General features: G+C 41.2%; 1 protein-coding gene across 8 annotated transcripts in view; it reads left to right on the top strand.

Moving 5' to 3' along the window:
- The first annotated feature begins 7,346 nt into the window (after positions 1 to 7,346).
- The window catches only part of MADD (MAP-kinase activating death domain), a 59,430-nt gene continuing 52,553 nt past the window's right edge, over positions 7,347 to 14,223 (top strand). For all 8 annotated transcript variants that reach the window (XM_009999536.1, XM_009999535.1, XM_009999534.1 and 5 more), the window contains exons 1-4: positions 7,347 to 7,541; positions 9,582 to 10,196; positions 13,012 to 13,315; positions 13,652 to 13,783. In XM_009999536.1, the coding sequence (XP_009997838.1) occupies positions 7,480 to 7,541; positions 9,582 to 10,196; positions 13,012 to 13,315; positions 13,652 to 13,783 (1,113 nt within the window). In that variant the 5' untranslated portion in view covers positions 7,347 to 7,479. The remainder of the gene's footprint in view (positions 7,542 to 9,581; positions 10,197 to 13,011; positions 13,316 to 13,651; positions 13,784 to 14,223) is intronic.

The raw sequence follows: 14,223 nt of genomic DNA, 5'->3' as shown, positions 1-14,223 counted from the left end.
TGCTGTAGTGGTTGCATACAGTAAGACTAATTCAGTTTGGAGGCATTGTGTAGGTTTTGGTTTGCCCTTCCCTCCCTCACCTTCCCTCCCCCTTGCAAAGTGTATGAGTGACTGCTACTGGAGATTTGAGGATCAATGAAAAGCTGATGAGGTATAAATAGATGAGAAGGCTGTTGTATTTTGTGATGGTGACGCTGCAGAAGGAGGGGCAGGGGGGAAATGGACAGGCTTGAAAAGAGTGAAGGGCAGGGAGCCAAAGCTCCTCTCTCATGCAAGTCTCTGGAGATTATTTTAAAATAAAAGATGAATTTAAATTCAAACAGTGTAGAGAGTGAGAACTGGCCAGGTTGACAGAAGGTTTTTATGCCAGAATTTATGTTCTGTGAGAAGATGGTGAGTGGTGCTCTGTGAGTGCCCTGCACTGTGTGGAGCTGCAGGGAGGATCATCAGAGTGGGGTTTCAGGCAGTAAAGGAGGGGAGGAGAATGAGGTCTTTAATGTAAATTTGAAGTGTGTGAAATGAACTGGGGCTGAGGCTAAAATCTGGCATCTGCTTCTTATTAGCAAGCAGAGTACTGTGAAAGTGTGTGCTTCTCTTGCATTGGTTTATTGTTGATGATTTTCCCCAGGAGTCTAGTAGAGTAAAATGGGCAGCAGCATTTGCATACCATTCTTTCTCACATGCTTATCGCTCATGGCTCATTCAAGGCCTTGGTCTTGATTTTTTATTTATTTTATTTTATTTTGGTTAAAAAAGCATTTGCTGCTGCCTGCAAGTTCCTATTGGGATTCTGCTTTTGCGTTGGCACACTTTGCACATCCTTTTTGCACAAGACTTAAAGGAGCAGCTGCAGTGGTTGCCTGGGGAATCATCCTGTGTATACCTGGGTGAGGGGATTTTGTCAGCTGCCATTGGTACTCAGCTTTCCATGAGCAATCATGACTCCTGATATTTGTAGTATCCGTGGGAATGGAAAACCTCAGTGACTGTGAGGTGCTTGAGGTGCTGCACATCCTACGCTGCCATCTGGCTTGGGGGCCTGCAGTGCCAGGAGGGGCATGTTTCAGCCTTGGCTCCAGGCAGCCCCTGGGTCTGGGCAAAGCGTGTTTGTGGCGTGGGCCGTGCAGGGAGCTATGGGGGTGGTGGAGCAGAGGGGGTAGAGCGCTGCAGCTGCTCTATAAATAGACCTGGCAGGCTAAGATCTAGGGACTACAGATTGGGTTGCTATGGAGATTGATCTGAATCAGATTACCTGTGGGTCTGTTTTCACAGCATGTGCATGTGTGGCCACTGTGTGGTCTTGCATGTACAGCAGGCTGCTCTAGCCAAGCGTTTGGCTGAAGCAGAGGGGAGAGAGGAGGCAATGCTGAAGGGACAGCATGTGACAAGGATGGGGAGGTCTGTCACTATGGCAACAGAGAACCTGAATCAGTCTAGCTTCACTGTGTGATGCTGCAAAGAAGGTGCCTGTCTGTGTGGCATGATACTCCTGTTTGTCAACTGATTCTGGTCATATTCAGTTGATTTGTTGACATACCTGTCCATGCTACCTCCATTTTGCTCTGGAAAATGGGTGCAGAGGCTAAAGATGTTTGGATGTGTCAGTACTGTTTTCAGAAGGCAAAAGGATAATACCATTCTGCAGTAGAATCATAGAATCGTTTTAGTTGGAAAAGACCTTTGGAAAGGTTTAGTTGGAAAAGACCTTTAGGGTCTTCAAGTCCAACTGTTAACCTACCACACTGTGAAGTCGACCACTAAACCATGTCACCAACTCATTCTCTAATTTTCTTTAATCTGATTTATTCTGTCCTCTCCCTCAAGCTTTATGGGTAGGAGGAAAGTGAAAACAGTTGGGTTGCATCTGTTGTTTTATCCATAAGGAACTCAGGTGGTGCCTGTGCTTCCAAGGAGTATGCTTTTAGAATCTCTTCGCAGTCCTCTTCTCTACTGGGTGATTTATTACGCTTGGAACCATCCCTAGGCATTTTGTAGGGCCACACCTGTATTATAGACTAACTGTACTGGATAACTATGCTGTTTTCTGTTTTAGACATGCTTGCAGTGCTTTGAAATTTTTTTTTTTTTTAATTTGTGCCAAAGTTCTAGTATCCTGTTAGGAGTCACATCATTGGAATGCACTGCTGCCTTGCCAAGGTGGATGGGAGTGCACAGAGCAGCTGCACCAGAATAGCAAGTCTGTCCAGGTCTGACTTTAGAAATTGCTCCATGTTCTGTCAAGTTCTTCCATCAAGCTCTAGAGAAGGGGGCATGTTCTCAACTCATCTGCACTGTCATCTGTGTTTCTTGTGTTAGTAGAGCCACTGTAGTATCTGTCTAATAGGGATAATGGGCTTCCTAGAATGTCACATATTTATAAGTATAAAACTGCTAGCACTGTTTAATGTTAATATAGCTGTTAAGCAGACAAAGTGTAAAATGGCTCATATCAAATGAGGACTGCTTGTCTGCTTCTCTAAAAGCTTAGTACACACGAAAATAGTATATGCTGTATCAGAGATAATGGTTGGAATCACTTGAAATAGACTTGGAAGAAGTAGTAACCAAAATTTTGGTCGTAAAGATTCCATAGTTTAGTCAAATGTCTAAAGATGGGTCAGAGCTACCAAGAGCAGTTCCTGTTGTGCTTCAAACTGTCCATAGTTTAGTCAAATGTCTAAAGATGGGTCTACCAAGAGTAGTTCATGTTGTGCTTCAAACTGCAGATTCCAGTTCTACAGTGCATTAAGTGAAGTTCCTGGCCACACAGGTGAAGTTGGCTGATCCTAAGGTACTTCCATCTATTTCTCATAGCTTAGCAGATGGCTGTCTCAGGATACTCGAGGTGTGTAACATGAGGAAAGGAAAAATAAGTCAGCTGAAAAGTGTACATTGAAACTCCTGGCCTATTTGTGTTTCAGCTTTCAGTTTAGTCTGATTGGTGTGTGTCTTCAGTTCACAGTAAATGATGCACTAAGGTCATGTATAGTGGCTGTAGATCTGAACTGAGTCCAGACTGTCTTGGCTGAGAATAAATAGAAATTCAGCATATTCCAAGGACATTTGAGAACTGAAAATTGAGTTCCTTTCAGACATGGCTGGAAATTTTGTCTTTTGCGAGGTGAGATTTCAGTGAATCAGAATTCTGTCCTGTAATTCTGGCTGTCTCCTTCACAGCTTCCTCTTTTTTTCTCTCAGAAATTGATGATCCACTCCATGCTTTTCACTCAGTCAGTTATTAAATGGAATTGTATGACCCAGATTTATATTCTAAAGGTATCCATGGGCTGGTGAACTGTGTGGTATGATCCGTACCAGATAAAAGCTGGAGATAATGGAAGCAGAAGCCTTTCTGGTACCATGCTGAACTATGGGAGAGTTGAAAGAAAAGCAGGACTTAACATCTGCCTGTTGGAAAAGAATCTTCTGTCCTAATATACTTTTTCACGCGATTATTTAAATACCTGTTGACTATCATACAGTTCAGTGTAAGGCTGGCCTGTCAAAACTGGAAGCTTCTTCTTGAGGAAAATGTAAGTGAGCAAAGTTGGTTTAACAGTTGGTTGTGTTCAAGTCATTCTTGGACTAAATGACTTTGTTCCTCTAGCTTTTAAAAGACTGAAGAGCCCAGGGAGGAGATAAGACACGGGTGCTGCACAATTCATGTCTCTTGGGACAAATGCTGGGTATCAGTCTAACACAGATGGCTCTAAGCTGATAAAAAGTCTGCTGCAGTTCTTTCACGCTACCATATCCGTTCTGTGGTGTGGTGCCTTTCCTGAATGCGTGCCTGTTTATATAGGCTTGCTTTTCTTGGAGGACTTTAAATTGCAGAATACCATGCAGACTGTCCTCTTAAGAAGTTGTGCTACAACCTAAAACGTGGGTGTTTTGAAATGTAGAGTAGAGCTGGTAAGAAAAGTGTTGTTTTGAACACTTTTTATCTTGAGTTACTGGTATGTTGTGGGCTAGTGCTGGCTCTGGCCTTTGTCTATGCATCTAGGCTACTGTGCCAATTTCTACTGGTTCGTGAGTCTTGCTGACAGCTGCTACAATACGTGGGTAGTGTTAATTCTTACCAACTTGTTCACCATCCATATGAGTGCTTATTTAAGTTATGGTGTTCTCTCATGTGATATGTTTGTGCAGTATGTTTCTGTGGTGGCCTTCACTTCTTTATTTTTTTCCTTTGCTTGAGCTAAAGTTACAGGAGGCTTCTTCTCAAGTGTTGCTTGAGGATTCAGCCTTCAAAGGGCTGGTTCCGAGATGTTTGCAAAGAGAAAGCAAATTGTAGAAGACCTTTCTAGAAAAAGCAACGTAGACTTAAGACAGGTTTGGAGAGAGAGAAGGCCATCAATGTCAAAACCTGCACCATCGCAGAGTCAAGATGGTATCTCAGTTCAGGTCCAAATGCCAGCATGAAAGAGGAGAGATGAAGTATCTGTCGGCGGTTTGATCTCTTTCTGTTCTGATGTACTTAGTTTGCAAAACCAAGGAGCTAGAGGAAGTATGATATCAAATCTCTTGAGAGTCCCTGTAGAGAGGCTGTCATCCGTAGTTCTGTGATCATATTACATTCAATGAAATTTTTCAGATTACCTTACTTGCTCATTCCTAGATTTTCTTTGTGCCTGCACAAGCATTTGTATGGCCACTTGATGAACAAAGTTCTAGAAATAACCCAGTGAAGACAAACGTGGCAAGGGAGGAGAAGGGAGGGTATTAGTTTTAGTCCGTATCAGTTCCACAATCCAGTTCACCATGTAACTTCTCTAGCACTTTTACCAGCACAGAGGAGGGAATGGCACTGGCCTGAAAACAAGCATTTGGTAGATGTGGAGAGAGAGGCAGGACTGTAGTCTTGGAAAGTGCTCAGATCTTTAAAAAAGCAACAACTGACAGAAACTGATGTCTGGCACTGCTAGGATGCAGCTTCAGCCATTCTAGGGACACTGGAAGCACTGCATATGCTTTTTGTACTGCTCTGCTCAGATACTCTTTTGAAAATGTTATGGTTTTCATGAAGGTCCTCACTAGCACCTTTGCAGAACTGTGGAAAAGCTGTGTAATGAATAGCAGTCATAAGACATAATCTCCAGGCTAGGGAACAGGATTTAAAATACTGAATCATAGAATCATAGAATGGTTTGGGTTAGAAGGGACCTTAAATGTGGACAAGTTAATGAAAGGTAAGCTAAGATCATGGTCCTGTAGCCTCTCAGATACTCTATAGTAACTGCAAATGTTTTTACTGCATTGTGAATGCAGTTTGCTTTCTTCAGCTTCACTAGTCTCTGTTATAGAGGAAGAATGTACCTTTGGTTACCACTGAGTAGCAGAAGCTCCTCAAAGTCATACTTCTAGGTTACCTCATGGTAACTTATTCCTGTGCTCATATCTGTGGCAGAACAGTGAGTTCCTTAAAGAGTTCTGGTTAAAGCTCTTTGGAGAGAAAACAGATAAAGTAGTTCTTCAAACAGAAGGCAAAAAGATTCACTTGATCATCCTTACTTAATCTTGTTCCTCCCAAGTTTATCTATGCCAAGGTATTTGCAGAATATGTTGGTTCAAGAGCTGTTGCAGGATAGATTCTACAATGTTTTCAATGATACTCTTAAAATGAAGAAACAGGAGCTTTGCTTCCAGTGTCTGTATTTTCTCTGTTGTTCAGAGAAGATAATTTCAGAAAGGATTGCTGCCAGAGGAGGTAATTCATAGTGCTGTCACTTAGGAACCAACAGCAACTGCAGCTGAGGATCTGATAAAACTATGCCACAGAGTCTTACAAAATGTGAGGATTTTGCTTGTGTCTCTCAGGGTTAAGTTTTCTTTCAGTTTGTTATTTCATAACTATTACTTACTGACTGCTGTGCTTTTCCTTTTTTGATAAATTGCTTATGTACTTGTTCTGTGTGTTTATGTCCTTACTGGTATTTTGAGAGATAATGAATAAACTTCCCCAACTCTTCCTGGAATGTGAAGAGCTGGTGGAAAAAGCAAATACATTGCCAGACTTTGAATGTTGTGAGATGCTGACAGTTATGGTGCATTTAACTAACTTTTGGTGGTGAAGTAATGAGAGCAATCTCAAGAAAACTACCTAATTTTGCTGAGATTTACAGGTTGTTAGTATGTCTGTTACACTTTTATATAAATAAAATCTAAACTTTATGCTGTAGAACTGAAAGGTTCTAGTAAGGTAACAAAAATTCTGTAAGTTCTGTCATAACCTTAGGATGTGAGCATGAACTGAAATAGAAACCTTAATTTGAATATGGTCCAAAGAGCAATCAGTTCTGTTTGTTTTAATATAAAATAACTTTTTTCATTCTTTCATTAGAATGTTTCTGGAAACTTGTGATACAGTTTGAGCATCTCTTCCTTTAGTGTGTCTGAGAACTTTCTATTTCAGGAAATTTCTATTTTCAGATTGTTTTCAGTTGTAGGTAGGGAACATTATAATGTGAAACTTGATTAATTTTTAAGATTACACACACACACCCACCTCCTTTCATGAATTCAATGAGTGGTGAGATTGGAAAGAATGATTTTACTGTGCTTACTGCATTCTGGATGTCTATCAAGTGTCGTTATTGACAAATAGTTATGCTGCGGTACAATACCAATTGTGCCAAGTGGGTGTTTCTGTTTTAAAATGAGCAGAGGAAGTAGCTGCAGAAGGAGGCATAGGTTTCAAGAGTAAATGTGAAGATACACAAAAGAAATTACATTGGATATAGTGAGAGAAACAGTATGACTTGCAATAAAAGCTTGCTATTGCAAGCTGGAGTGCACAGTTTGGTATCTTCCCAGACGGTGTGCTTGAGATTGCAGTCATTTGGGACTGTGGAGATCATTCTTGCTCTAGGGCATGTCCAGGTTAGGGAGGGTGAGGTGCATTATATCACAAAATCTCAGTATTACCACTTTGGTTATCAGACAAATATACTCCAGGTTGAAATTTTTTCTTCAGTTGAGTTTAACTGTACAGAATTGCCAGTTAAAGTTGCTTTCCCAAGCACTCTAGGAGTCCTAGGCTTTTACCTAAGTAATAGTTTTGCCTCAGGTCATTTGATGAATAGCTCTTTTTGCCAGTGATACCTTTCTCCGTTTGTCTGTGGTCTTTCCTGAGATCCTCTTGTAATTTTTTGTGCTTTTTTTTCAGCTCTCTTTGATTTTGTGGGCATGTGGTTGTGGTTTTGTACTCGTGAAGAGAGAGATCTGTGGATGGCCATGACTGCACAGAACGTGGAGGCTTTTTGGGAATGTAATTAAGGTCATGAAGATGCTTATACATGTTTGGTATTCCTGATTGTGCCTTTGATACTCTTGCTTTTCCTAATCATAGGTTGAACCTGCCAGACATTTCCAAGCAGATTGTATTCCCCAAGGCAGTCAACTACAGCTGACTGGATAACTGGCTGCTGGATTGATGAATAGGAATTCACTGAGATGACATAGGGAGGTGTGTCAAGGACAATGGTGCAGAAAAAGAAAATCTGCCCTCGGTTACTCGACTACCTTGTGATCATTGGAGCCAGGTAATGTAAAGAGTCCCAGATCCACTTTTCCCTGGGCAGCAGAGTGGGGACAAATAGACTAGCATCCATTGATGAAGCCTTGCTTGGTGCTGTGGAAGTGCTTTCTGGAATGCATGCATATTGCTACCATGATGGGAGCATCTACTTGGGTTAGAGCACTTTTTGGAAAATACTAGTGCAGCTAAAGATTTTTAACTTGCAACTTAACCTGAAAAGGGTAACTAAAAATAGCCAATTTATATATGACTCTGTTAGACTATGTATCTGAACTTCTTTGCTTCTACTGGCATCAGTATAGAGGGATTCACAAACTGAAAATACTGAAAGCCACATGTGGGTAAAATACTAGTTTGGGCTGCTTTTCTAGCTTTTGAAGTGTAGTCTGTAAACTCAGTTAAAAAATAATCTGGAACTTGCCTTACTTGACTGTTTCCCCCTCTGTTACTAATTTATCCTCATAGGAATGACATGAATGCTTTATTTTTAAAAAACTTATTAACTATCAATAGGTAAAATCTTAAGCTTATTTACTTAAAGCATGTATGAAATATGGGGTTGATATGTGTGCTGTTATTTTTCTTTGTTCAAAGTTTATGCAGTAATTTTCTGTCAAGCTATTTAATGAGTGTATTCTGAAGTCTATTTTACTTACATTTCTAAATACCGAAGGTTTATGTTCATGAGCTTGTTGCTGTATATCTCACTTTCTTTTCAGAATACTTTAGTGCAATATTTAAATCAGGTAAGTGGAGGAAATGACAGTCATAAACAATCATTTATGCTGTATTATTAAGCATTTTTACCTTTTCTTTTTATTAAAATATTAGTTTGGGAGAAAGAGTCAGCAGAGCTATTAACAGCAGTGATTTTCCTTTGTAAATTGCAAGCATTCTAGTATTACTAGTTTGTGTTTTCTCATCTCTCAGATAAGAGAAAAGCCAGTGTCATTTGTATTTTGAAATGGGCAAATCTGAAGTATCAAGGTGAGAATGTCTTGTATGAGATCCTGCAGGAGAGTGATGGTGGAGTCAGGCTCCTACATCCCATTTACTAAATGTAGTAGTAAGTGCTAATTACTTTAGAAAATACTGAAAGATCAGACTTCATAGCAAAGGACTCAAACCAAAGAGAGGCTGTTCTGGGGACATATTTTTCTTCCATAACTATGTTGATGTCATACTATTTATTTGGAAATTATTAAGTAGCTTTCATGCAAAAGTAGTGGTAGGAAAATTGTTAATACCTTGAAATAATCTGTTTTGGTGGAAAATCTGGAACAAACAGTGTTGTCTTTCTGTGTTTGTGTTCCATTAGTGATTTGTGGTACAAAGGCTGGTGAGGCACAGTGTTGAATTCAAGTCTGCATTTTACTAAGTTAACTAAGTTAATAGTAACTTACACTTTAAATCCAACTTGAAAATCAAACACAGATTTATATACAAATGATGTATATCTATGGTTGCTAGAAATTTTTAATGAACATTTTACAGGATGAGGTCCATATCATTCCACCACTTATCTGAGTTTTTTCCTAGTAAATTCTTCTTTTTCCCACTTAGGAATTGGTACTGGATTTTCTCTTAAATTTTCATTTTATGGCTGAAATCCGGGGGCGTTTAATCTGACTGTGTATTAGGAGAGAGACAATGTATTTCCTACTAAAATACTGTTCAAAGACTCATGCAGTTAAATTAATTTTGGAAATCAAAGTCAGTCAAACATGGCAGTTCGATGTTCTTCTGGGAACAATGTATTCCTGGAAATCCTTTTCTTGGTCAAATTTAAACAGGCACCTTGTGGGCCTTGATAATGATGATAGAGATTTTTTTATTTAACCTTTCTGCAACTGTGGCCTTGTGCTAGTGATTGAGCATTGTGGTTAGTGACTGTAGAAGCTGTGCTTTCCCTGGATAGGAGGAGAGAGAAGAAACAAAGGTGAATCAGACCCCACGGGCTCCTGACATGTTAATAGGCAGATACCAAACATTTGTATTGATGTTAGTCAACTATACACGGGTTTTTTTGTTTGCTTTTTTGTAGGCAACCAAGTAGTGATAGCGTTGCTCAGACTCCTGAACTGCTGCGGCGTTACCCACTCGAAGACCATGTGGACTTCCCTCTGCCACCTGATGTTGTGTTCTTCTGCCAGCCAGAAGGATGCCTGAGTGTGCGGCAAAAACGCATGAGCTTCCGTGATGACACTTCCTTTGTCTTCACACTCACAGACAAGGATACAGGTGTCATTCGGTATGGAATCTGTGTCAACTTCTACCGCTCCTTCCAGAAGCGAGTACCCAAGGAGAAGGGAGAAGGCACAGGAGGGCATCGAGCTCGGGAGGGACAGAAGATCCCCAAATCTGGGGATGCATCTGCACCCCAAGAGGAAGTGGGCACTGAGAGTTTGGAGAGTGGTTCTTCGTTGCAAGCTCCAAGTACAGAGTCTACCCCAGATGTGAATCGATCACCACGCAGTAAACGTCTGGCCAAAGGCAGCCATCGCTCTCGGAACAGCACCCTGACTTCTCTGTGCATCCTTAGTCATTATCCCTTTTTTTCCACCTTCCGTGAGTGTCTGTACACCCTCAAGAGACTTGTGGATTGCTGTAGTGAGAGGTTGTTGGGGAAGAAGCTGGGGATTCCTCGTGGGGTGCAGAGGTACGTTGAAGGGGCAGAAATAACTGTTTCCTTCCACTGTTTGTGTCCAAAGCTGCAATTATCTGCATCGTAAATTGTGGCTACAGGTGTGGTTACAGAAGCAGCCAAACACCAGTAGTTGACCTTTTTGCTCTTTTAACCCAGGATCTCTGTAGAAAAAAGAATTTCTTGTGATGATTTATTTAAAACTTTTCTGATTCTGTAACCTGGTATGGTTTTCATTTTTTATAAGCCTAAAGCAGCACGAACCTTCTGACAACTGACTGAGCATGATCTTTTTTGAAGCACAGCATGGGAGCTGTTGTTGTTTTGGCCTATAAGCTCTGTGGCAGTGTATGTCAGGCAAATTAGAAACAACAAAGAAATAACAGGGAGAATTTCCACTTGGGGCAAGAGGAAAATGATGAAAGTGTGCTTAATGAGCTTATGAAACAATCTGAACTTCGGTGTGGGGGAGAAAAGATTAGAGAAGCAAGAGCTGCTGAGGGAGAACAAAGTACAACACTTGAAAGGGAGACTGAGGAGAGGAAGAAAACAAACATGTTGTCTAGGAATCATATGGGAATGGGTGTTGCTAACAGCAAATTAACAGGAACTTGGTGTATTTTTAATGTAATGTAGTCATCTTACATTATTACTATTAGCACGCTGGGTATGTAACAAAAGCTGTTGCACTGTGGGGTACAGAAGGAACAATGTCTTTATGTATATCAGTCATGGATGTATATCTGCACTATTCTGTCTGACACCTACACTCCAAGATGGTATTTTCCTTTCCAGTATGTTAAGCAGAAAAGAGAAAACATAAAATGAATCTCTGGAGAAGGAGAAAATTATGTTAATAGCAGGAGTGATGGGACTGTGAGATAGCTCATAATGTGAGTTAAATAACTTGGTGATCTCCAAATTTGTCAAAACCAAAAAATGACAAGACATGTATAATTTTCATCTTTATAATCTCTTTTTGCATGAAAGGGGAAATCTGTCCCATTTGCAGAGCAGTAGCCTACTTCTTGGGTTACTTCCCTGGAATTGTTCTAGGAGTGTGTCCTGGGTAGGAGAGTGTCCTGAGCTTAAGCAGATTTATCACCTGAATCCACTGACTGTTGGGGAAAAAATTATTCTGTTAGAAAAAACCTTTTTTTTTTTTTTTTTTTTTTTAATGGAAGTATGTATTAAAGGGAGCTTATTTTGTCACTTGGATTAGTCTGATAATTGCTGAGGCAGAAAAAAAAGCTAAATTTCATTATTTTCCTCAACTCCGTGAGCTCATCTGATTTTTTTTGTCAAGTGTGCTAAAGTATTCCAGTGTTTGAATGGCATGTGGTGTTTGAAAAAAATTGCTCTTGTTAGACATAATTCTTAAAAAGAACTGAGTGACAGATGAGGAGTGTAAGAGGAGGAATGTTGAGCATGCATCTCTGGGAACAGTAGAGCAGCAGGTTTGAACTACCATGTGGTTTGCAAGCCGTGACCTGGAAAAGTAGAATACATTTGAAGTGGTGGCAGAATAAAGGTGAAAGTGAATCCTTACAGTTTGCAAAGAGTCCAGTGTGCCTGTTAACAACTCAGTGTCCTGTGCTTTACAAGCAGCTGAGGGAAAAGTGAAGGGTAAGAACCATCACAGTTCCTGAGAGGAACTCAGCATTATCTCAAATTGCCTCCTTTGGACCTCTGTAAATTTATTTAATTTTTCTTGCTTTCTGAAGCCTCTAGTGCCATAATATTTTTTCTTTTCTTTATTTTTATTAAAGTTGTTATTTTTTAAGTTGTGATCTCTAAGGTAGAAGGTCTCATTGGAGCCTGTATCGTTCTGAGGGATCTGTTGCAGTAGCTGAAGGCATTTATCTGGTTGAATCTTTTTGGAGAATGGCTATAGCAGGAGCACAGCCTCCACTGTGCTGCCTTAGGGGTTGAACTGGACAAGCCACTTTGTTGCTGTTGTCAGACCCAGTTTCAAGTTTTGAATCTCTGAAGGCCTTTAGTAGTGCTGTGCATGTGTTCTGGCCAGCCTGTCTGTGAGCTACAAGTTTGCAGATTGCTAGTTTAGGGCATGGGAAAATTGCTGCCTGATTTGCCACGGTAACCGAATGATCTCTAGACAGCTTTCAAAAATGTATGTTCTCAGCTGAAATGCATCCGCTTCTGCCATGGTTTACTCAGATTTTAAGAAGGATAAAATACTCTTTTTCCTCCTATCCTAGATTGCATTTTATCATGCCAAAACATCTGAGGGATCTTAGTGTAGCATGTTTTTGTTATCGGAGATTTAGTTATTATTCTTGCAAAGGTCTGTAGGACTGCTGGGACCAGAGTTCTACAGTCAGTCAGTCTGCCACGGTTCTGGATGAGGTATGAGAGTATCCTAAGTACATGCTGGATTTCAAGCACCAGGGTGATGAGAGGTTTTCAGGGATCAGCACCTGACTGAACCCCTTAACTGAGTGAATGAACTCGTAGATGGAAGTGGCATACTTCTGTGCTGAAGAAAGATACTTTACCACAGTGGTTGTTTCTTTAAGATCAAATCCCTGCCTTCCATTCCTCTGTGTGACCAAGTGTTTGTTAGCTGCATCTTTTAATTCTTGGTGGGTCTTCCTTCTCTGGAGACTTTCAAGACCTGTCTGGATACCCTTCTGAGTGATCCACCCTAGTTTTTGGCTTTTTCTTTTGGTCTTGCTCTGGCAGGGGCCTTGGACTCTATGATCTTCAGAGGCTCCTAATGTTCTGTGATTCCCTTTCCCTGGAAGAGCCTTGCAGAATCGCTGCTTGGTGAAGCTCTCCAAGTGCTCACCTTGTTGTTCTCCCTATGCAGGGATACAATGTGGAGGATTTTCACCGGCTCCCTCCTGGTGGAAGAGAAGTCCAGCGCGTTGCTGCACGACTTGCGGGAGATCGAGGCCTGGATTTACCGGCTGCTCCGTTCGCCGATGCCTGTTGCTGGTCAGAAGCGGGTGGACGTGGAGGTCTTGCCGCATGAGTTGCAGCCAGCTTTGACCTTTGCTCTTCCTGATCCGTCGCGCTTCACCTTGGTGGATTTTCCGTTGCATCTGCCTTTGGAGCTGCTGGGAGTGGATGCCTGCCTGCAGGTGCTGACCTGCATCCTTCTGGAGCACAAGGTAAGAAAGGAAGAGTTGATCTTTTGTGTATGTGTATAGGAAGTTCTGCCCTCTCCAAAAGCAGGGTAGGCTGGGTGTGTAGCACAGCTGCCTCCTGCACTGTATGGAATGAGTTTGGCTGCAGGGGGAAGGAACAGTTCCTTCTGACGTCCCTGTTTTGAAAAGTTTTGCCCTCAAAAAAAAACATCTGAGACTTGTTTTCAGACAGATTAATGGAAGGTCGTGCAGTTGACAGCCATCACATCAGATGCCTGCAGGCTGTGATCTTTGTGCACCCCTGGGGGGCAGTATAAGAAGTGAATGATTGCTGCAGTGGTAATGTTTCCTTGATTGCAGGTTGTGTTGCAGTCTCGAGATTATAATGCTCTCTCAATGTCTGTGATGGCTTTTGTGGCTATGATCTACCCATTAGAGTACATGTTCCCAGTGATCCCTCTGCTTCCCACCTGCATGGCCTCTGCAGAACAGGTACATATTTTTCCTTTATTGGTCTTTTGCAAAGGAAGTTTTTGTGATGTCTGAAACTCATATAGGAATAGTCCTTGTTTCCTTCCCTGCTGTTTTCTCAGGGATTGTAACAAGGTCTGCCTTGCAGATAATGTTCTTTGAGCACCACTCACTATCTAAATTGCAGGTAACACAGCTTACTTAGGATATCTTCAAAGCATGCTTAGTGAAGAGTAGGATTCAAGGCAGTAGTTCATAGTATTTCACAAGCAATGGACTGAAAGGCCACAGTCCACAATATTATGGAGTATTTCCTCCCTGCTGTCCCCCCAACCAAGTGTTAAGGTTTATTGATGGAAGCACAGAGTAATGTTTAAGGACACTTGAGGGTTCTTGATTCAGGATTTAGAAATACTTCCTGTAGTTTATTCTTCTCAGAAATTCTTCTCTGCAGAAGCTCA

Source organism: Chaetura pelagica, unplaced genomic scaffold (genome assembly GCF_000747805.2).
Source record: "Chaetura pelagica isolate M959 unplaced genomic scaffold, ChaPel_1.0 scaffold55, whole genome shotgun sequence".
NCBI classification, from domain to species: Eukaryota; Metazoa; Chordata; class Aves; order Apodiformes; family Apodidae; genus Chaetura; species Chaetura pelagica.
Note: the sequence above shows the minus strand (reverse complement) of the source record. Positions and strands in the feature narration are given on the sequence as shown.